Below are 25,412 nucleotides of genomic sequence, written 5' to 3'. Positions count from 1 at the left end.
CCACCGATAAACGGTGCCTCCCACTCCCAATCCCCCAACCGGGCGCAGCAGGATACCATGGTCGATGGTATCGAAAGCCGCTGAGAGGTCTAATAGGACCAGGGCAGAGGAACAACCCTATCCCTGGCCCTCCAGAGATCATCCACCAACGCGACCAAAGCCGCTCCGTGCTGTAACCGGTCGGAAACCGGACTGGAACGGGTCTAGATAGACAGTTTCATCCAGGTGCAAGGGAAGCTGATATGCCACCATATTTCTACAACCTTCGCCAGCGGGTTGGAGACCGGACGATAATTACCTAAAACAGCCGGGTCCAGGGAAGGCTTCTTAAGGAGGGGCCTCACCACCGCCTCTTTCAAGGCGGCCGGGAAGACACCCTCCACCAAAGAAGCTATCGTAATCGCCTGGAGCCAGCCTCGTGTCACCTCCTAATATATCCTAATAATGAATAATTTTCTGGTGGAGTCTTTTTCCTTATCTACCCTATCCCAAAGGCTTACTAGTCCTTACTTATGAGCTGTGGTGGCACAGTGGTTAGAACACAGTAGTGCAGTTTCCTTTCTGCTGGCTGTTGGCTGCAGTTTGGCAGTTCAGCAGTTCAATTCTCACCAGCTCAAAACTCAGCCTTCCATCCTTCTGAAGTCAGTAAAATGAGGACCCAGTTTGTTGAGGACAATATGCGGACCCTGTAAACTGCTTAGAGAGGGCTGTAAAAGCACTGAAGCTGTATATAAGTGCTATTGCTATTATGCCAGAACATTTCAGTTGGGTTAATGTCAGGGCCATGATTGGGTGATTCCAAAACACACCATTTCTGCTTTTAGCTATTATTTTGTAGAATAAGTCTACAAAAGGTGCTTAGGACCTTTTATTCGCCACAATGTTATCCTTAGATTCAAGAATGTTGCACCTCTTACCTGCAATGGTGTAACCCATAGTTTCCTTAACTGGCAATTAGACTCTCACATTCTATGTAGGAATTTTGACTCATTTCTCCTTGCTAAACTGCTTCACCAGAGTAACATTTGAGGATTTATAGCAAAAAATATTTTTTTCTGGTTCTGCCATATTATTTTTTTGGGACTGTGGTCTGGCTTCTGACTTGGCCATTACAAAACACTGAACTTCATCTCATTCATTCTCCTGAAAACTTAAATTTATGTTTAGGATCATTATCCTGCTTCATGACTCAATTTCATTTCAACTGATAATTTAACATTCTTCTGCAGAGCTTGTAGCAAAGGAGAATCCACATTTCCTTCAAAGATGACAAGTCAAAATTGGCAACGCTGTATCAAATCCTGTTCCTGTCAAAAGTGGCGTTCCCCAAGGTAGAGTTCTTGGACCAACGCTCTTCATACTATACATAAATGATCTCTGTGACCTTATCTCAAGTTATTGTGTTCTCTTTGCTGACGATGTCAAACTATTTAATACCACTAACAATACTTCTATCATTCAAAAAGACCTTGACTTTGTATCCGATTGGTCTAAAACTTGGCAACTCCAAATCTCAACCAGCAAATGCTCAGTCTTACATATTGGAAAAAAGAATCCTAACAACAAGTACAAGCTTCATGGACATTACCTTACTGACGACCCCCACCCTGTCAAAGACCTTGGAGTTTTCATATCAAATGACTTAAATGCCAAAGCCCACTGCAACTACATAGCAAAAAAGGCTCTAAGAGTTGTAAACTCTTATTTTACGCAGCTTCTTTTCCAAAAACTCTACACTACTAACCAGAGCATACAAAACATTTGCCAGACCTATTCTTGAATACAGCTCATCCCTCTGGAACCCATACCACATCTCTGACATTAATACAATCGAACGCGTCGAGAAATATTTTACTAGAAGAGTTCTTCACTCCTCCGTAAACAACAAAATACCTTATGCCGCCAGGCTTGAAATCCTGGGATTAGAAAATTTAGAACTCCGTCGACTCTGACAAGACCTGTGTTTAACACACAGACTCATCTATTGCAATATTCTTCCTGTAAAAGACTACTTCAGCTTCAGTCGCAATAATACAAGAGCAAACAATAGATTCAAACTAAATGTCAACTGCTTCAAACTTGATTGCAGAAAATATGACTTCTATTACAGAGTTGTTAACGCTTGGAACTCATTACCTGACTCTATAGTCTCTACTCAAAATCTCAAAATCTTCAACCAAAAACTGTCTACTATTGACCTCACCCCATTCCTAAGAGGACTATAAGGGCATAAGAGCACAAAAGTGCCTACCGTTCCTGTCCTATTGTTCCCTCCATTATATCAAACTAACATAGTTATTGCATACTTTTGCTTATATATATATATTTTTCTTTTATGATGTGTTGTTGTTTTATGTCGATGTTTGTGTATACTGTTGTGACAAAATGAAATAAAAAAAAAAGTCAGCCCCAGAAGCCCCAAAAGATAATGCTACTATGTCCTTGCTTGAAGTCAGCTTGAATTCCTTCTTGTAGAACACAATAAATGTTTGGTTTCCATCAAAGATCAATAGCCATGTAGCCAAAAAGTTCTACTTTTGTTTGCATACAGTATAATATACTCTAAAAATCTGGATGGCTATCCAGGTACTTTTTGGCAAACTTGAGATAAGAATCAAAGTTAACGTCTTTTGTCCTGCTATTCAATGAAGAATAGCATTTTATCCAGTGCTTTTTATGGAATCATATTTTAGCCACAGTGATAAAAGACCTCCAGTTTCCTGGATGTTGTTTTGGAATTTTAAACTTTATGAATAATTTTAAAACGAAAGGAGATAAAATTTGTGAGATGTATTTAGGGCATGGCTGACCTAAATCTGTCATCACTGCTTAATGTGGTACTACCGACCCTTTAATTGAATTTATTAACAAAGAGGATGGGGTGATTACATTTTTAACACTGGCTTATCAATTATTGGATAATTTGGCTTATGGAAAAAAAAGAATGATGTTATATGTTCAGACTCTCTTTACATACAGTAGGGCCAAATGAATTTGGACCAAATGAAGTAATAATAACATTAGTAATTAAGATATGAAAACATTCAAAACATTCAAAAGGGATTTTTAAAAATAGAACTGTGCACTATTTTGTAGAAAAAAATACAGGCAAGCCTTCTTCTCTCCCCCTGTATACTTATGGAGTCAAATACCATATCACTCAGCAAATTTAATATTTGAACTAAATTGTTACATAACTGCAGTATCAGTGTTATTTACAGATTACTTCACATCATATTTTTAATAAAAGTGTATATTTATATATAAGTAGACCAAAATAAAAGCTGGATAAAAATAAAAATAAGCAATGACTATTTGTGTGGTAAAGTCGGAAACTCTGTTGATGTGTTTGTGTGAATCAAGCCATGCTAAATATTAGCTATACTTGTTTTGCTTGCAAAGATTCTGGATAGGGAAAAATGTGTGCTGTAAAAATTGGAACATCCTAAGGAATAACTTCTCATCCTGTTTCTTTAAGGACTAAGCTTTCTTTGCATGTTTCAGGCCTGCAGGGACTGCAGTCAAGCACATGAATTTCATCCCTCTTGATTCCAACAGAGTCTTGCTGTGCTTTAGTTTTATTTAAAAGCAAAAAGAAAGCAAAAAAATTGATTTTCAGGCTGTACACAACAGCAACAATGACACCAATAATAATAATCCTTCCTGATATTCACAGCTTTGCAGTTGAAAATTCAACAGTAACATTGAAAATTTCTGGCTGAAGTCATTCCTCAAGACTGAACTGTATTAATTGACTTAAGAGAAGGACAGGATTCTTCAAAATCTTTGTCTTAAAAAAACTCCTATCAATAGGAATATGTATGTATGTATTCTGTGTTTACATAATGTGGGAAGATGGAACAAGTTACGACTATTTTCATATTTTTTTTCGTTCATTAATACAAGAAAAGAAATGCTTACATGCATGTAGCTTGCCTGGGTGAAATATTTAGCTTTTATCCTAAATTTCATTTTTTTGAGAGATGTCCTGTGTGGCAGAGATGGACATTGTGGCAAGAAAATACTGTATTTTGTTCCTCAATTACTGTATAAAGTATAATTGAGTTTGAAATATTTTGTAAAATATAGTTCATGTCTGATCTTTTTATAGAATAGATTGGTTTACTCAATCACTTTAATTGTCATTGAGTGAATAAAAATAAATTATAGCAAGTCCATTCAGAACAAGTCCCAATTCAAATTCTATATTAAATGCAAAAAACTCCCTATGATTTGCTCTAACTTAAGGTTGCCAACCTATCAGAAATTCAAACTACAGTTTAAACCTAAAGTTTAGGTGTTCTCCTAGATATTCTATTTAGTGAACAAAATTATAAGAGCACACAGTTTTACAGGCATGAACAAGAATTGGCTCATTGGTTCTCCCATGTTTTCGTCTTGTAGGTTGTCCAGACAAGAAACACATCCAGAAGTAGTAGCTCTTAACTTTATTGTGAAGTTACAATAACAGACCCTTGCAAGCCTTAAAGTATATACAGTATCTCCCCCTTTTATAGATCAAGAAACTAGACATCTTTTAGACATTTTTTAGACATTTGTCATATCCTCATTCTTTCTGGAAGCTCAGCTTCTACTTGTCTGATCATTGTCTAGCCTGCTGTTCCTCCTGTCTTCCAAGGTCATTCCATGTACCATTACAGGGTCCTTTAGCTCTTTTCACACCATCCATACTGTTGCTCTTTTCCACAGTCTTGAGAAGACTATGTTTAGTGCTACCATCTACTCTTTTACAAAGCAAATTCTTCTCTGCATTTTTATGCAGGGTGCAGAGAATGGAAAAACCTCCTGTGCTGGGCTTTCTTATTATTTCTGCAGCCAGCAGAACGGCCAGGATGCATGGTACATTAAATTCACTGTCTGACTGACTATGTCGGTAGACCTTCGAATGAGGTATATATCATTTATTCTGTAGATTAAAATTAAGGAGCTGAGAAAAAAATCAATGAGAGAAAGAGAAAAGGAAAATATAATAAATATCACAGACTTCACTTCACAGATGCTGTTATGGGCAGACATGCAGAGAGAATAGGTTGAACCAACTAGGACTAAGAATTCAAAAATCATTTTGTAATATAAACGAAAGAAAAAGGATATCAATCAAACTCTTACATGTTTCCCTACATGGTGATTTTCTTCTGATTCTCTCACCTTTCTTCAGATTGGGACATTTTCCTACCTTTGAGGAGCCAATCTGAAAAGAGATGGTCTTTTTTCCTGAGATGAAGAACCAAAGACCCAGACCAAAAAAAAAAAAAAAAAAGTTGTACCTTCTTCTTCTTTTTTTAAAAAAGCTCACCTGAACAACGGGTATCTTCTGGGCCTGATTGATCACTCACAGTTTGAATTTCCCAGACTCTGCTGGTTTCTGCCCACTATCTGACATGGAAGTTTTGATTGATAACTGTTTTTCCTCTGAATCTTTAAAATTTTTCTCTTTCCTTCCAAAGAAATGGTACAAAAGACTCAGAGAAAAACAAGCAAAGTCACTGCTAAGAATAGGGGTGGGAGTGGAATAAAGTGAACATTATATGAAATTAACAGCCTGCATCAGAAATAGAAAGGTTTGAGAACATTAGCTTGCTTGAATACTTGTCAGGATATTGATTACTGTGAAAAATGTTAGATAAGAAAAGGGCAAGCAAAAATAGGAAATTCATTTTGTTTTTCCTTTTTGTAGAATGCATTATGAGCTTCTTACTAATACAGTACAATACTGCTAGAATATAATTAGAGGTGATATTGAATGTGTATTGTACAAAGGATTGTCAAGCAACAATAACACATAAGTATATACCCTTTACATTGTAATGCCTGTTATTTTCATTCACAGAGCAACATTTAGTTTAAATTCAGTTTCTGCCACTTTGCAATTTTGCTGCCCAAAGCAACTGTCTTTAAAAATAATGGCTTGTTTATTCACTTGTGCCCTAAGCTGAAGAACTCACTACAAATTAGCAAAATACATGTGAGCATAGACAGAGCTCCAGCAATTTATGCCTGAACTGTCCTGTGAAACCTCACAAATTGAGAGGTAATTATAAATTAGTATCCAGTATCCAAGAAGGTGATATATAGCATAGTTAGAGAGCCATGGTGACGCAATGGTTAGAATGCAGAATTGCAGACTAATTCTGCCAACTACCAGCAGTTCGATTCTCGCCGGCTCAAAGTTGATTCAGCCTTCCATTCTTCCGAGATCAGTAAAATGAGGAGCCGGATTGTTGGAGGCAAAATGCTGACTCTGTAAACAGCTTAAAGAGGGCTATAAAGCACTATGAAGCAGCATATAAGTCTAAGTGCTATTGCTAGTACAATTGCACTGTCAAATAAGCAAATTAAAATCCAAGTGAAGGAAAGAATTAATTTGAAAACTTTCATCCACCCTGAAGCCACACACACATTTGTTCGCAATGAATCTTTATTTGATCAAGAAGCTTCTGAATCAGTTTTGCAGCTTAGGTTCTACTAAACTTCTGTTCTGATTCAGATGATCTCAGAGCCCCATAAAATTCCTAACAATTGCTCACGTCAGCTATTCTGAACAAATGCTAAGCAACCAGTTTTCAAATGCATTTATTAATATTTTTTTTTAATTCAACTCATGAAAAATATGGTAGGAATGCTTTCGAATGTGCAAAGAGAAACTGTTCAGTAGTTGAAGAATGAGTAGGAGCTGTCACTGATCCCAGAATAAGCTGTGTTGCAAAACACAGATCTGCCAAGAGCTCCTGCTTATGAATAGCTAAAAGCAGAATACATATTTTTTTTAAAAAAAATTTAATCCCAGCAGCTATTTTTTGCCAGAATGGAAAATAAACCTATTGTCAAATGTGCTCCTCGCAACATCTCTGAATATTATTATTTCATTTAAAAAAATAGCAATAGCCACATTTTTACAAAACCTTTTTCCCAAGGAATGATGGGAACAAAACAAAACAAAAAAGCTGAAATGTGCTTAAATTTTCTACATTTCAATCAAATATTGACTGTTCTTTGATAACTGTTCTACCATTTCATGAGATCATTTTTGTTTTGGGGAGTCTCAGATGCAACTATTAAACAAAAGCATTAAGTACTTAAATAAAGAGGGAACATAAGAATAGCATTCATTCATTACACATATTCAGCAATGCTTCCATCCCAGCAGCCACTTTACTTCATAAGTTGAACAGCTTCTAATGCAATCGTGAAGGTGAGAAATTTGTGCAAACACGTTTTTGTACATTGTTTCCTGAGATTTGAAGACTTCTCCTGCCACTTTCATATTTATTTGCCTGAAGATCATCCATGAATGGCTTTTGTTCAAATCTCTACTGCCTTTATGTCCCTATACTGAGTGGACAAATGAGAGTTGGAAAGACCCATTCTCCAAAGCAGGGGTCTCCAACCTTGGTAACTTTAAGCCTGGGGGACTACAACTCACAGAATTCCTCAGCCAGCTGGCTGAGGAATTCTGGGAGTTCTAGTCCTCCAGGCTTAAAGTTGCCAAGGTTGGAGACCCCTGCTCCAAAGCACCAGAGGGCAGGACAAAAAGCAAAGGGTAGAAGGTTGTCAGAGTTCCAACCAGGAACTAAGGAATTTCTGTATGTTTCTCTACAGGAGAAACCTCCCGACAGTAGAACAATTGATCAATTGAACAGCTTGCCTCCTGGACTTATGCTATTCCATTGCTGCTGGTTTTCTATAGAATAGACTGGACAAACGTTTGTCCAAAATGAATAATGACTCCTGGCCTGGGCAGGGGGATGGATGAGAAGACCTCCAAGGTCTCTCAAAGCCCTACAATTCTATGATTCTATGTAGAGTGTTGTTCAAAATATTAAACTTTGAAGAGTGTTCCAGATTTTATGGAAGTCTTGGTGTAGAAATGTGTCCAGCTATCCTCAGAACACTGATTTTGGGATTCATATTGCATATTTTGGACTCTGGAAGCTGCTTATAATTATTTTTTTCTTTCAGTTTCTGCAAATCGTAAGAACAAACAGGTGAGAAAAAGGATTACCATATCTAGGAACAGGTTGTCAGCACAAAAACATAGAGAAGCTATAATAAGGGCATCTTTAGTCTCTAAAGAACCAATGGAAATAGAGGTAATATTTTATAACAAGAGAATATTGCTTCAAGGGTAGATGTACTTTAAAAACTTTCTTAAATGTTGGTAGAATGTGGACATGAATGCTTTTAAAGTGACTATGCTCATATTATTTTACTGCTGTTGCCAATTTATGAACAGTGCTTTCTGTAGTTAAATTAAATGTATTGGAGAAACAGTAAAATAACCAAATTGCAACAAATTAAACTGTATACTTCTTTTCAGGATTTACACTCTGCTTACAGAACAACCAGGAGTCCATGAGGACCAAAATGGTATATAAATTGCTGAAATCAAATAAATCAACAACATAAAGTTCAGTTATCCTGCAAATAAAAAACCAGTAATACAAAAAGATTTCAAAGACTTGCCGATATTACAAACTTGTGATTATGATAATTTAATATAATAATATAACAACAGAGTTGGAAGGGACCTTGGAAGCCTTCTAGTCCAACCCCCTGCCCATGCAGGAAACCCTACACTATCTCAGTCAGATGGTTATCCAACATTTTCTTAAAAATTTCCAGTGTTGGAGCATTCACAACTTCTGCAGGCAAGTCGTTCCACTTATTAATTGTTCTAACTGTCAGGAAATTTCTCCTTAGTTCTAAGTTGCTTCTTTCCTTGATCAGTTTCCACCCATTGCTTCTTGTTCTACCCTCAGGTGCTTTGGAGAACAGCCCGACTCCCTCTTCTTTGTGGCAACCCCTGAGATATTGGAACACTGCTATCATGTCTCCCCTAGTCCTTCTTTTCATTAAACTAGACATACCCAGTTCCTGCAACCATTCTTCATATGTTTTAGCCTCCAGTCCCCTAATCATCTTTGTTGCTCTTCTCTGCACTCTTTCTAGAGTCTCAACATCTTTTTTACATCGTGGCGACCAAAACTGGATGCAATATTCTAAGTGTGGCCTTTACCAAGGCATTATAAAGTGGCACTAACACTTCACGTGATCTTGATTCTATCCTTCTGTTTATGCAACCCAGAACTGTGTTGGCTTTTTTAGCAGCTGTTGCACACTGCTGGCTCATATCTAAATGGTTATCCACTAGGACTCCAAGATCTCTCTCACAGGTACTACTATTGAGCAAGGTACCACATATACGGTACCTGTGCATTTTGTTTTTGTTTTTTTTGCCTAAATGTAGAACCTTACTTTTTTCACTGTTGAATTTCATTTTGTTAGATAGCGCCCAATGTTCAAGTCTGTCAAGATCTTTCTGTAACTTGAGCCTATCTTCTGGAGTATTGGCTATTCCTGTCAGCTTGGTGTCATCTGCAAATTTGATGAGTTCCCCATCTATCCCCTCGTCCAAGTCATTGATGAAGATGTTGAAGAGTACTGGGCCTAAAACAGAGCCTTGGGGTACTCCACTGCATACTTCCCTCCATGTGGATGTAGTTCCGTTGAGGACTACATGTTGAGTGCGGTTGGTCAGCCGTTACGAATCCATCTGGTGGTGGTGCTATCTAACCCACATTTTTCTACTTTATCTAGTAGTAGGTTATGGTCTACTTTATCAAATGCTTTACTGAAGTCCAAGTAAATTATATCGACAGCATTCCTCTGGTCTACTAATTTTGTCATTTTGTCAAAGAATGCAATAAGATTAGTCTGGCATGATCTGTTTTTGACAAACCCAAGTTGGCTTTTGGTTATTACTTTGTTTGCTTCTAGGTGTTCGGTGATTCAAACAAAGTAATAACCAAAAGCCAACATGGGTTTGTCAAAAACAGGTCATTTAAGTTATCATTTAAACTTAAATTTAAATTTGTAAAGTGGGTGCACGCTGAATTTAACATTATAACTAAAAGAGATAGTCTCAGCATTATCAAGCAGACTTCAGTTTACTAGGTTCTTTGAACTGTGAACAAAATCTGCTTAATCCCTCCCTAAAAATTTTGTTGACATCAGTCTGGAATGAATCACTGGAACTGTGATTTCTTAACCACCAATATGTAATATTAAAATATAGCTGTGGCAATGCACTGGACAGGTGCCAGCTCTAGCTTCTGTTTTATACATTATAATGATTCCTTTTGCCATCTCATAGTCATTCATAAACAATTATAAAATTTGGGATATGAATTGGGATATGCAAAGACAACAGTAGCAAAGGGTTATTGCTATTAATATGATCATCTTTATAAAAACATTTAGAAATCCCAAACTATCTAGAAAGTCAACTTCATGCTGATTTTAAGGTATGTGAAAAAATTAACATCAGATTACTTTTATATTTCTTTGAAAGGAGCAAAATGCCAACATTAAGAGTTAAAACACTCCAGGTTTTTTTAAGTTGCTGAAAATCAAATTATCAACTCCTTGGATTTGAAGAATGGAGACCACATCAATTTAACTTCTTTGTTTTATGAAAGAAAACTCTTAATTCTACATAAGGTTAAAGAATTTGTTTTTAATCACAGACAGAAACATTATGATTACAAAATGGATGGTTAAATTTAAAACCACCATAAATACAATTCTAGCTGGGAATTTTTTGCCCACCATCATCACTGCCGCCACTGCTGGCAGACTGGTAGCTCAAACAATGTCCATACTTGCTCATATGAACAGTGAATTCCTGAAGTATGAATGATGCTGCACAGCTTGGGTCAGTGAGACAGGTTGAATTCCCATAGCAAACCCATCATTTTCTCCCCATGACCTCTAGGACACTACATCAGGAATCCCAACAAGTCTGCAGCTTTCTGTCCAGAGTCTTTTCTGCAACTCATCATCATAAGAGACATCAGCAGATTTTGTCCTTTTCTCGTTGTAAAGGTAGCATCCGCCAACTCCTTCCAGTTCTGGTGAAACTGATGCATAAGTTGATGTAGATGCACCTTCTTCTGGTGTCTGTGGATTAGAGAAATTAAACACAATTAAAGACTGAAAACATACAGAATGTGAAAAATTAAGATGAAAACAGGAACTTTTTTTTACATTTTCTGCATATGTAAATAAGTATTCATATTTCTATGCCATTACCTAATAGATGAGAGAGAAAATAAATCGGAAGAATGATACTGACCACATCACTTATTTCTAAAGAAGTGAGTTAAAAAAGAAAAGAAGAAACCATAATAGACAATAAGAATCTCAAATGTATGATTAAAGTGGCATGACTGAAAAAGTTACAAGATTACAGGAGCCATTCAAAAACAAAGATGAACAATTCTGATATCATTAATAAATTCCCTTATTATAAATTAAATTATAAATAAATAAATAAATTTATTAGAAAAGCTTACAATAACATAGGACTTTAAAACTGATTTTCAGTCATTATAGAACAACATATTTTTCGGTATGATTTTACAGATGTTTTGAAAATCTAAACCCTTTGCAAATGTCAGCCTCTGCTTTTTGCTTGAATATGCAAGTGGAAATGATTGGAGGTCATTGTGTATCTGAAGATATACTGAAAAGATAGGCCTCTTTATTATAGTGGCTTTGGTCCAAGATTTTTCAATCTCTATGCAGCAACATTATACACTACTGCAAATCATCCCTTCTTCAGAAACAGAATTAATGCATTTCTGAAAGCAAGCAATGGTACTGCAGTCTCTAGTGCAATTAGTTCTTTTACCAAGATGACAAGTTCTGTAATCAGCCATAAAAAGATGAAAGTGTAAATTATATGTATAATGCATTTTGTTTAGTTACAACACACAAGCCGGAGATCATGAAAACAAGAGTGCCAGCAAATTGTGGCATTTAATCCAGAACAGCAAGGTAAAATCAGAGAATTTAATTTTAGTCAAAGAACTATCACCAGACTAGAATGTGTCAGAAGAAAAATCAAATCAGAAGCAATTTTTTTTTGTTTATTGGTGTGATATTATTTGTTTCACATGTAACAGTTTAATGGAAATATTATTAAAGTATTCCTAGAAAATATACCGGAAGATAGTATTGAACAATATTTAGACAAGAGGGGTCTAACCAAAATACCGGATACAAAGATAATGATGTTAAATGACAAAATAACTATGATGAAAATAACGGAGGCAATTAAGAAACAAAAAAAACAAAAATAAAACACTGGGACCTGACGACTTCCTGCAGAATTGTACAAAACTATACAAGGACCATTAGAGGAGTTGATGTTGGAGATATATAACAAAGCACTAGCAGAAGCTAAGCTCCCAAAATCATGGACAGAGGCATTCATTGCATTAATACAAAAAGAAAATAGACCACCAACAGATAAAAAAAACCTATAGGCCCATCTCATTATTAAATGTTGATTACAAAATATTTGCATCCATAATGGCAGAAAGATTAAAAAGAATATTAAATGAAATTATTCATTCAGATCAAAACAGGTTCCTACCAAAAAAGACAGCTGAGAAACACCAGAATGATTATGAATGACCTGGAATATTATGAAACATACCCTGGGAAACAATTAGCACTGATCTTTCTAGATGCACAAAAAGTGTTCAACAGTTTAAATCGCCAAGTCATTATTCGACAATTAAAAATTATGGACTTTGGAGAGAAATTTGTAAGGATAATATGCTCAATATACTCTATTCAGACAGCAAATGTGATGGAGAAACAACATAAACATTTAAAATAACTAAGGGTGTAAGATAAGGATGCCCCCTATCACCTTATTATTTATCCTATCATTAGAACTAGTATTGGGACATATCAGACAGGAACAAGAAATAAAAGGTCTACAAATAAAAAGGAAAAATATAAAGTGCAAGCATTTGCCGATGATTTAGTATTTATCCTAGAAGAACCATTGGAAATAGGATCTAAACTACTTCAGAAATTAGAAGAATTTGGTAAAGTGGCCAGACTTAAAATAAATACAGACAAAAGAAAGATAATAGCTAAAAATCTGACCAATAAACAGAAAAAAGAACTAGGGGAAAATTGATATTCAGATAGCCAAGACAGTTAAATACCTGGGAATCTGGCTAATGGCAAAATGTTCATCACTCAAAGAGGATAATTACAAAATGAAGCAGGGCACAGGCTGATAGAATTTGGTCAAGAGAATTCGATGGTCATAGCAAACTCTCTTTTCCAACAACCCAAGAGACTACTCTACACATGGACATCACCAGACGGTCAACACAGAAATCAGATTGACTATGTGCTCTGCAGCCAAAGATGGAGAAGCTCTATACAGTCAGTAAAAACAAGACCAGGAGATGACTGTGGCTTAGATCATGAGCTTCTCATTACAAAACTTAGGCTTAAATTAAAGAAAGTAGGGAAAAGCACTAGGCCACTCAGGTATGAACTAAATCAGTGGTAGTCAACCTGGTCCCTACTGCCACTAGTGGGCGTTCCAGCTTTCATGGTGGGTGGTAGGGGTTTTGTCTGATACTGAAGCACTTTCCTTTTTTTAAATTTAATTGACTTTAAAAAAAATCATAGCATTATTTAAAAACATTTTCATTAGGTTTTCATAAAATTCCCTGTGACAATTTAAATTTCTGAAAATATACTATTTGTATCGCCCGTGCATAAGTTTAGTTCACGTTACGTAAGTAAAACTAAATGCCGCTATAGTGCGACCGCAAACAAAAGAGCCTCATCCCAGAATAGCTTGCGCATCTCCCACACACCACCCAGCTGTAACAGACTGGTAGCCGGCACCACCCCCCAAAGCCAATCCACGATGCGCGAGAGGCATGCGCAGATGATGGCGCATTACTGAGGAACCGGTGGGCAGTAAGAAAATTTTACTACTAACAGAGATACAAAAGTGGGCGGTAGATATAAAAAGGTTGACTACCCCTGAACTAAATCATATCCCTGATGAATATACAATAGAGGTGACAAATAGATTTAAGGAATTAGATCTGATAGACAGAGTGCCTGAAGAACTATGGACAGAGGTTAGCAACATTGTACAGGAGGTGGCAACTGAAACCATCCCAAAGAAAAAGAAATGCAAGAAAATGGCTGTCTGAGGAAGCTTTGTAAATAGCTGAGGAAAGAAGGGAAGCGAAAGGCAAGGGAGAAAGAGACACCCAATTGAATGCAGAATTCCAGAGAATAGCTAGACGAGATAAAAATACCTTCTTAAATGAACAGTGCAAAGAAATAGAAGAAAACAATAGAATAGGGAGGACCAGAGATCTCTTCAAGAAAATTGGAGATATGAAGGGAACATTTCATGCAAAGATGGGCATGTTAAAGGACCAAAATGCCAGGGACCTAACAGAGGCAGAAGAGATTAAGAAGGAGTGGCAAAATTACACAGAAGAACTATACAAGAATGAGGTTAACGTCTCTGATAACCATGATGGGGTGGTCACTGTCCTTGAGCCAGACATCCTAGAATGTTAAGTCAAATGGGCCTTAGGAAATCGGAGCAACAACAAAGCTAGTGGAGGTGACAATATTCCAGATGAGCTATTCAAAATTTTAAAAGATGATTCAGTAAAAGTGCTACACTCAATTTGCCAGCAAATTTGGAAAATTCAACTGCGGCCACAGATTGGAAAAGGTAAGTTTACATTCCAATTCCAAAGAAAGGCAATGCCAAAGAATGTTCAAACTATCACACCATTGCACTCATTTCACATGCTAGTAAGGGTATGCTTAAAATCCTACAAGCTAGGCTCCAGCAGTATGTGGATCGAGAACGACCAGAAGTACAGGCAGGATTTCGAAGAGGCAGAGGAACTAGAGATCAAATTGCCAACATATGCTGGGTCATGGAGAAAGCTAGGGAGTTCCAGAAAAACATCTGCTTCTGCTTCATTTGCTAAAGCCTTTGATTTTGTAGATCACAACTAAGTGTGGTAAATTCTTAAAGAGATGGGAGTAGCAGATGGGGTGTACCAGACCATCTTATTTGTCTCTTGAGAAACCTATATGCAGGTCAAGAAGCAACAGTGAGAACTCGACATGGAACCACTGATTGGTTCAAAATTGAGAAAAGAGTCCGGGAAGGCTGTATACTGTCATCCTGCCCTATTTAACTTATATGCAGAGCACATCATTAGAAAGGCGGGGCTAGATGAATCAAAAATTGGAATTAAGATTGCCGGAAGAAATATCAACAACCTCAGATATGCAGATGATACCACTCTAATGGCAGAAAGCAAAGAGGAACTAAAGAGCTTCTTGATGCTGGTGAAGAAGGAGAGCAAAAGTTGGCTAGAAACTCAATATTAAGAAAAATAAGATCATGGCATCCGGCCCTTTCAATTCCTGACAAATAGATGGGGAAGAAATGGACGTAGTGACAGATTTTATTTTCCTGGGCTCCAAGATCACTGCAGCCAAGAAATTAAAAGATGCTTGCTCCTGGGGAGGAAAGCTATGGCAAATCTAGACAGCATTCTAAAAAGCAGAGACATCACTCTGTCAACAAAAGTGCGTATAGTCAAGACTATAGTGTTCCCAGTTGCAATATATGGCTGTTTTTGTTTTGTTTTTTTGTTTTGTTTTGTTTACATTTATATCCCGCCCTTCTCCGAAGACTCAGGGCGGCTTACAGTGTATAAGGCAATAGTCTCATTCTATTTGTATATTTTTACAAAGTCAACTTATTGCCCCCCCAACAATCTGGGTCCTCATGTGAAAATTGGATCATAAGAAAGGCTGAGCGCCAAAGAATTGAGGCCTTTGAACTATGGTGCTGGAGAAGACTCCTGCAAGTCCCTTGGACTGCAAGGCAATCAAACGGATCAGTCCTAGGGGAGATCAACCCCGACTGCTCTTTAGTAGACCATATCCTGAAGATGAAACTGAAATACTTTGGTCACCTAATGAGAAGAAAGGACACACTGGAGAAGAGTCTAATGCTGGGAAAGATTGAGGGCAAAAGAAGAAGGGGACGACAGAGAATGAGGTGGCTGGATGAAGTCACTGAAGCAGTAGGCGTGAGCTTAAAATGGACTCCAGAGCAGGGGTCTCCAACCTTGTCAATTTTAAGACGTGTGGACTTCAACTTCCAGAGTTCCTCAGCCAACTTGCTGGAGTTGAAGTCCACAAGTCTTAAAATTGACAAGGTTGGAGACCCCTGTTCCAGAGGATAGTAGAGGCTTGGAGGAACATTGTCCATGGGGTCGCAATGGGTCAGATATGACTTCGCAATTAACAACAACAACAAAGAATGTGCGGAGATGGATAGGCTGACAATGGAAATAAAGAACAGAGGGGAAACAGATTATTATTTGATTTCGACTTCATGGTACACCTGGTTAGAGAATAGAAGTAGAGATTAAGGATGTTAAGGTAAGATAAGATGTGATAAAAATGAATATATATTTATGTAACTATAACAAGCGTATAATGTACAGATCAAGGTATGTTGTTAATTTATAGTCATGAATTATAATGTATATAAGAAAAAGGGAAATAACCTGTATATATGAGGTATACTGATACCGAAATGCAGTAAAGATGAAAATTGTGGTAGAAAATGGAAAAACTGTTTAATAAAAATTATTTTTTTAAAAAGCAGTTGTAATAATGAATTTAACAACAAATGTCAGCACCAAAACTATTCAGATATACTTTCTCGAAGACTTTTGGGGGAATTTTACACAAAAATCTGCTTCTTCCTTTCTATCTTGATCTCCATATATGAGATTTTAAGCAGGCATTTGGCTACTGATGTTAACTGAAGTGATATGTTTTCTAAACTCAGCAAGTGCACAATTCAACACATTTTATATGTCAAACTGAACAATGGACCTGAAAGAACTCCATGAGCAATAGATGCTTCATGAACAACAGTCAATTCTTTTACCCCACCAATATTTTTTCTCTGAATATAGTTTATCCTGCTGTTTTCACCCAATCAAATCCACATCCTAACTAGTAGTCTCACATTTCACATTTATTTAATAAAACTGTAGAGAGCCCTGGAGATAACTTTGAAGAAAATAAGCAGAAGCTGTTATGCAAGCAAGCAAGGAAACAGCAAGAAGTAAACCCTGCGAAAGGACACAGCATTAGCAAGAGACTTAGGTTGATTCCTCTCTGACCATATAAAAAAGAGGGAAAACACAAAAAATTTGCAAGGTTCTATTCAATATTGCCCATCTCAACAGAATATAATTATAGTATTTCTGTGGAGTTGATTTCTTGATCTGATCTATCTTAGAGCTGGTAAAAACAGAGATCTAGAGCACTATGACAAATTTCGTTTCCACAATGGATAGGAACAACTTCAGATAACACTGAATATTGTACATTGAATAACAATTCCTAATAAAGATGTTTGCCTAAGGCTACATGATGCTTCTCAGCAGTGAGCTCACATAGCAAGCAAAAAAATGCAAACAGAACTTGGTAGAGAAATCATGAGAAGCCAAAAAAAGAATTCATAACTAGAGAGTAATATATCGTGAGGAATTATTGTGTCTTCAAATTGTTTAGATGAAAATATTTTATCTTGAACAATTGCAAGTTGTATGTTCTGAAAGAGGCTGATTGACAGTGGGGCTGCTTCTTGCTGAACAAGACAAGGCTCTAGAAATTTTTAGAGGAATATAAGGCGAACAGTTTTCAAAGTGAGAAAATAGGAGAAACTCTTGGATTCAACCCGTGAATCTTTGCCAATATGATAAATAGTTCAGGATGATGGAAGGTATAGCCCTAAGAACTGACAAATCATTTAGAGCAAAAATTCCTATTATCAAAATCTTGGCCCTATGCAAATTAGTTTCCTTCCCCACATATCTACCATAATCATCAACCAATATCAGTTCTGGTTGTAATTGGTGGTTACAATTCCATTTTTTAATGCTCATGGAAATAAATTCTTTACACAAATATTTGCAGATTAAATATTACATAGACTTTTTCCAAAAATGCTTTTCTTGGAATTAGACTACATCTTGATTCATTTCTTTAAAATAATGAAATCTTTATCTTCTTTTTTTTTTTTTTTCCCCAAAAAGTTTTATTTTGACATTCTTATCCAATAACATATCCAATAACATATTTAATGTACCATCATATACAATTAATCGGGTCTGCCCGGTCACCACCCCCTTCCTTTTCCTTTTACTCTCCTTCTCTACCTTCTTCTACTTTCCATAACCATCCTCCCCCTCTCTTATCTACATCCTCTCCTCTTTCCTCCCTACTCCTTTCTTCTCCCTCTTCCCCTCTTCCTTCCTTTCCTCCTCCTCCTCTTCTCTTTCCTCCTTCTCTCTTCTACTCCTTCTTTCCCTTCATTCTAAAGTAGTAGCTAGGCAGGTCCGATCTTACATTAATTATACATCTTCAATCATCTTTGTACATTAACTATCAATCCATTTTCTGCCCCCTCCCCCTCCCTTCCCCTTCCTCCCCCCACCCCCAGGACTTCCGAGAACCGAGTACAGGGTATAAAACTAACAACAAAATTAAAATCTAGCACAAATCATAATCCATAGTCATTCCTTAAAACCTCCACTCCTTCCAAAGACAAAGAAGATACTTTTCTTCCACTCCATTATATATCAGACCATTCCACTCCTAGAGTTCTCAGAAGTTTCCGATTGAGTTAGTATTTATTCTTGAATAAAGTACATAGTTTTAATATCCAACCTTCATCAATCAATATCAAAACAACGTTCCATCTTCCAATATTCACCAAGGGTTCTTCTAAAATGTCTTTCTTCCTTAGCAGTCTCTCAAAATAGTTCATATTTCCAGCTTAGTTTCTTTAATTTTTCTGTCCAACCTTCAGGGTAAGCAATAGTCCATCTTTTCACATCTTTAACATTTATATATACAACAAATAATATTACAAATATCCAAAGTGTCAATTGTAGTAATTAAAATCTTCACTTTACCTTACTTATATCAAATAACATTGTTAAAATTACACCTATAACTTATCCAAAATATATCTATTATAACAATTACATTCTAATTAACATTACATCCATCTCTTAAATATAATATTTAATCCAAATTCCTAAATTTTACTATCTATCCTCCAAAATTAAACAATATTCCATCTTCCTATTCCTTTATACCTTTAATATATCATATAGTACCCCTAAAATTACACATTTATATCCACAATAAATCATTTACAAAAATTAACCATAATCATATGTAATAAAGTTAAACATTCTCCCTCCCCTTCTTCTATCTTACACATTTTCGACCATCTATTCACCATTCAACTTAACATCTGTTAACAAAGAATTCCCAATCTTTAATACATTAGTATAAAAATCTCGTGCTTTACAAATTGTGTTGAGAAAATACTTTCTTCCTTTATAATTCAGTGTTAAACCTGCTGGAACCTCCCATCTAAAATATATCTGATGTTTCTTAAGCTCATCCACCAGAAAGGCAAATTCTTTTCTCTTTCTTAACATTTTAGGAGGTATTTCCTTCATCATTATTATATCTTGTCCTAGTATTTGAAATTTATTTTTATAAAATGCTCGCAAAATTCCATACCTAATCCTCTTATTTGTAAAATAAATAACCACATCTCTCGGTAAACACTTCTGCCTTGCCCACCAGGAATTAACACGATAAATTTTTTCAATATTAACTTCAAGGCAATCAAACGGATCAGTCCTAGGGGAGATCAACCCCGACTGCTCTTTAGTAGACCATATCCTGAAGATGAAACTGAAATACTTTGGTCACCTAATGAGAAGAAAGGACACACTGGAGAAGAATCTAATGCTGGGAAAGATTGAGGGCAAAAGAAGAAGGGGACAACAGAGAATGAGGTGGCTGGATGAAGTCACTGAAGCAGTAGGCGTGAGCTTAAAATGGACTCCAGAGCAGGGGTCTCGAACCTTGTCAATTTTAAGACGTGTGGACTTCAACTCCCAGAGTTCCTCAGCCAACTTGCTGGAGTTGAAGTCCACAAGTCTTAAAATTGACAAGGTTGGAGACCCCTGCTCCAGAGGATAGTAGAGGCTTGGAGGAACATTGTCCATGGGGTCGCAATGGGTCAGATATGACTTCGCAATTAACAACAACAACAAAGAATGTGCGGAGATGGATAGGCTGACAATGGAAATAAAGAACAGAGGGGAAACAGATTATTATTTGATTTCGACTTCATGGTATACCTGGTTAGAGAATAGAAGTAAAGATTAAGGATGTTAAGGTAAGATAAGATGTGATAAAAATGAATATATATTTATGTAACTATAACAAGCGTATAGTGTACAGATCAAGGTATGTTGTTAATTTATAGTCATGAATTATAATGTATATAAGAAAAAGGGAAATAACCTGTATATATGAGGTATACTGATACCGAAATGCAGTAAAGATGAAAATTGTGGTAGAAAATGGAAAAACTGTTTAATAAAAATTATTTTTTTAAAAAGCAGTTGTAATAATGAATTTAACAACAAATGTCAGCACCAAAACTATTCAGATATACTTTCTCGAAGACTTTTGGGGGAATTTTACACAAAAATCTGCTTCTTCCTTTCTATCTTGATCTCCATATATGAGATTTTAAGCAGGCATTTGGCTACTGATGTTAACTGAAGTGATATGTTTTCTAAACTCAGCAAGTGCACAATTCAACACATTTTATATGTCAAACTGAACAATGGACCTGAAAGAACTCCATGAGCAATAGATGCTTCATGAACAACAGTCAATTCTTTTACCCCACCAATATTTTTTCTCTGAATATAGTTTATCCTGCTGTTTTCACCCAATCAAATCCACATCCTAACTAGTAGTCTCACATTTCACATTTATTTAATAAAACTGTAGAGAGCCCTGGAGATAACTTTGAAGAAAATAAGCAGAAGCTGTTATGCAAGCAAGCAAGGAAACAACAAGAAGTAAACCCTGCGAAAGGACACAGCATTAGCAAGAGACTTAGGTTGATTCCTCTCTGACCATATAAAAAAGGGGAAAACACAAAAAATTTGCAAGGTTCTATTCAATATTGCCCATCTCAACAGAATATAATTATAGTATTTCTGTGGAGTTGATTTCTTGATCTGATCTATCTTAGAGCTGGTAAAAACAGAGATCTAGAGCACTATGACAAATTTCCTTTCCACAATGGATAGGAACAACTTCAGATAACACTGAATATTGTACATTGAATAACAATTCCTAATAAAGATGTTTGCCTAAGGCTACATGATGCTTCTCAGCAGTGAGCTCACATAGCAAGCAAAAAAATGCAAACAGAACTTGGTAGAGAAATCATGAGAAGCCAAAAAAAGAATTCATAACTAGAGAGTAATACATTGTGAGGGATTATTGTGTCTTCAAATTGTTTAGATGAAAATATTTTATCTTGAACAATTGCAAGTTGTATGTTCTGAAAGAGGCTGATTGACAGTGGGGCTGCTTCTTGCTGAACAAGACAAGGCTCTAGAAATTTTTAGAGGAATATAAGGCAAACAGTTTTCAAAGTGAGAAAATAGGAGAAACTCTTGGATTCAACCCGTGAATCTTTGCCAATATGATAAATAGTTCAGGATGATGGAAGGTATAGCCCTAAGAACTGACAAATCATTTAGAGCAAAAATTCCTATTATCAAAGTCTTGGCCCTATGCAAATTAGTTTCCTTCCCCACATATCTACCATAATCATCAACCAATATCAGTTCTGGTTTAATTGGTGGTTACAATTCCATTTTTTAATGCTCATGGAAATAAATTCTTTACACAAATATTTGCAGATTAAATATTACATAGACTTTTTCCAAAAATGCTTTTCTTGGAATTAGACTACATCTTGATTCATTTCTTTAAAATAATGAAATCTTTATCTTCTTTTTTGAGGAGCATTTGCTCCATTTATATTCCACGTTAGGCATTTAAAATCCATTTTATGTCAAAAATTTAGCCTGGTGTGATGGCCTCTTTGTCAGCTTCTTGTAGTTTTGTAGAGTCTAGATTGCCAGAGCCCTTTATCACTTCCATTTGCTGATCTTCCATTTTCTCTTTAAAATATTCTAGAAATTAGGTTGCTTTTTGGATTGAATTTGGTATGAACATCTGTTGTTTAAAAGAGAAAATCATTCCTCCCAATTAATCCCATTTCCTTCCACTTATGACTGTAAATTTGTTGCTTGTATCCTTATGATTTATATTGATATTGATTGTTTCCTGATTGCTTATTTGTAGATTATAACACGGGTGGGTTCCGAATTTTTTACTACCGGTTCTGTGGGCGTGGTTTATTTGGTGGGCATGGCTTGGTGGTCATGTGACCCGGTGGGCATGGCCAACTTGAAGTCACTCAGGGCAAGGTGGGGCTGCACCTTTCTGTGAGTGACATCAAATTGGCCACGCCCACTCAATCACATGACCAATGCTGCAGAGACAGGGTGATTTCTCCCGGGGGACAGCCAGAGCTTTGCCGCCTCCTCTTTTCTTCAGAGGAGCTGCCTCCAAGTCCTTGCGAAGGGACACACACACACACAACACAACACAACACAACAGACTCACATACAATGTAAAAGCAGCTGCACTTCACCAAAAATGGCCCCTGCAACAGCAGGAACCTCACACAAAAAGCTCAAAAACCAACTTTCGCACTTTACACACACACAACACAACATAACACAACAGACTCATACACAGCGTAAAAGCAGCTGCACTTCACCCAAAATGGCCCCTGCAACTGCAGGAACCTCACACAGCCACAAAAAGCTCAAAAACCAACTTTCACACTTTACACACACACAACACAACTGACTCACACACAAAAAATGCCACATACAACTTTGTGAGATTCTGTGTTTGTGTAGTTAGAATGAAACACTACAGAAACACACCAAATCTCAGAAAGCTGCACAAATATTTTATTTTATTTATATTTTTTAGATCAGGGGTCTCCAACCTTAGTAACTTTAAGGTTTGTGCACTTCAATTCCCAGAGTTCCTCAGCCAGCAAAGCAGTTGCTGACTGAGCAGTGGATTCTAGGCAGGCAGTTGCTAGCTGATGCACCTGATATAAAGCATGGCTTTGCCAGCCCGAAAAAAGTTTAATGAGGTAAGTGAGGAGGGGGGATTGGGTGGGCCAGAGGAAAAATTTTTTTAAAAGGCTCCTCTGATGATCTCAGCTGAAGTTGCCTAATAGCAGCCCAGAAGCTCTTAACTCAGCTGGGATTCCAGAGGAGCCTTTTAAAACCTTTTGTTTTAACAACCTCTTCAGCTGAAGAGGTTGTTAAAAAAAAAACTTTTAAAGGGTTCTGATGATCCCGGCTCAGCCGTGAGATCATCAGAGGAGGTTTTTTTTACTTTTAAAAGCCTTTTTTTGGCTGAAAAAAAGAGGCTTTTAAAAGTAAAAAAACCCAAACAAACCTCTGATGATCAGGGAACCGGTTCGGGGGCGTGGCCAGCCAGCCATTACTACCGGTTCTCCGAACGCCAGCAGATTTTTACTACCGGCTCTACAGAACCGGAGTGAACTGGGGGCAACCCACCACTGGCCTATGACTATCTTATTTTTATTTGTTTATTTATTATTTTAACTTCTCCCGAAGGACTCAGGGCGGTTTACAGCAAGGTAAAAAGCAAGAATACAAAAATTAAAACATTGTTAAAAAACTGATTCAATTTAGCTAGGAATAATTAAAACTCTAATAAAACTCTGATAAACCCCCCATTAAAATTATTAGGCCAGCCCTGCGCGGTGGAACAAAAATGTCTTGAGCTCGCGTCGAAAGGTCCGGAGGTCAGGGAGTCGACGAATCCCTGGAGGCAGCTCGTTCCAGAGGGCGGGAGCTCCCACAGAGAAGGCCCTCCCCCTGGGGTTCGCCAGTCAACATTGCCTGACCGACGGCACCCTGAGGAGACCCTCCCTATGGGAGTACACTGGTCGATGGGAGGCAATCGGTGGCAGCAGGCGGTCTTGTTAATAACCTGGTCCTAAGCCATGGAGCGCTTTAAAGGTAGTAACCAACATCTTGAATTGCACCCGGAAGACCACCGGCAACCAGTGCAGCTTGCGCAGGAGAGGTGTTACATGGGAGCCTCGAGTTGCTCCCTCTACTACCCGCGCAGCCGCATTCTGGACCAGTTAGAGCCTCTGGGTGCTCTTCAAGGGGAGCCCCATGTAGAGAGCATTGCAGTAGTCCAGGCGGGAAGTGACGAGGGCATGAGTGACCGTGCATAAGGAATCCTGGTCTAGAAAAGGATGCAACTGGCGTATCAGGCGAACCTGATAAAAAGCTCCCCTGGCAACGTCCGTCATATGCTCTTCTAAAGACAGCCGTGCATCCAGGAGGACGCCTAGATTGCGGACCCTTTCCATGGGGGCCAATGTCTCACCCCCTACAGTCAGCGATGGAGTCAGCTGACTGTACCAGGAAGCCGGCATCCACAGCCACTCAGTCTTGGAGGGGTTTTTCCCATCCAGACCCGCACAGCTTCCAGTTCTTCATGAGACCATTATCTGTGATCTTTCACTAAGTACCACAATCCGCTTCCTAGTATGTTACATAGCCTCTGATTATGACCTTGATCATGCAAGTAAACTAACTACTTTACTAACATGGGAAGCCTCATGCCCACATCTAATTATTTTTCTTGGTGACCTCAATTTATTTCTTATTAATTGGACCCTAAATGAGTGCTCTACTGAATCAATACATATGACTCTGTATAATCCCGTCATTTCTTTAGGACTTGATCAGTTGGTATCTAACAACACTAGATACAACAACTGCCTCGATTTAATCTTCTGCAACTGTTTAAACACAATTTATAACCTTCACATCAAAGAACCTTTCTCCAACAGTGACCACTGCATGATTGACTTTTGTCTAAATTTACATCCTTACAAGGAATCTCATAATAGGACTCCTAAATACAACTTTAAAAAAGCAAATTATGATCTCATAGCTGCCGACCTTTCATCTCTAGATTGGCAAATCCTATTCAATGACTGCAACACTGCTGAAGACTATTATAACACTTTTCTACTTGAAGCACAAAGAGTCATTAATCTATATGTACCATTAGTAACATCCAAAGCTAAAAAGAACAAATTACCCATATCAATAAGGAAATGCCAATCCAAAAAAAAATATCCCTTTGGCGGAAAAAGGGAAAAACTATATTTCAGAATTATTATGGCTATCATTCCAATCTGGTAGGAAAATGTAAATAATAAGATCTCAACAAAGATCGGCTTATCAAAATCATAGTGTAATTTGCACTATGTCTGCCTTTTTGCTTGTCTCACTTTTGTAATGTAGTAGGCCAAATGTATATCAACTCTGGTTCTGCTTTTGTGCAGGGCTGCTCAGAAAGTGCTGGGCATCCGGAATAGATGTATTCATGCTAATAAAATTATATTGCATCTTGAAAATGATTTGGTTGCTTCAGGTGAGCCACAACAATAT

At 37.2% G+C, this 25,412-nt stretch overlaps 1 protein-coding gene across 2 annotated transcripts in view; it reads right to left on the bottom strand.

Annotated features, from left to right (window-relative positions):
- Positions 1-10,517: 10,517 nt before the first annotated feature.
- The window catches only part of ZBED1 (zinc finger BED-type containing 1), a 163,888-nt gene continuing 148,993 nt past the window's right edge, over positions 10,518-25,412 (bottom strand). For both annotated transcript variants that reach the window (XM_058185671.1, XM_058185670.1), the window contains exon 7: positions 10,518-10,980. In XM_058185671.1, the coding sequence (XP_058041654.1) occupies positions 10,792-10,980 (189 nt within the window). In that variant the 3' untranslated portion in view covers positions 10,518-10,791. The remainder of the gene's footprint in view (positions 10,981-25,412) is intronic.

The sequence above is a fragment of the Ahaetulla prasina genome, chromosome 5 (genome assembly GCF_028640845.1).
Source record: "Ahaetulla prasina isolate Xishuangbanna chromosome 5, ASM2864084v1, whole genome shotgun sequence".
NCBI classification, from domain to species: Eukaryota; Metazoa; Chordata; class Lepidosauria; order Squamata; family Colubridae; genus Ahaetulla; species Ahaetulla prasina.
This window is presented reverse-complemented; position numbering and strand designations above follow the sequence as displayed.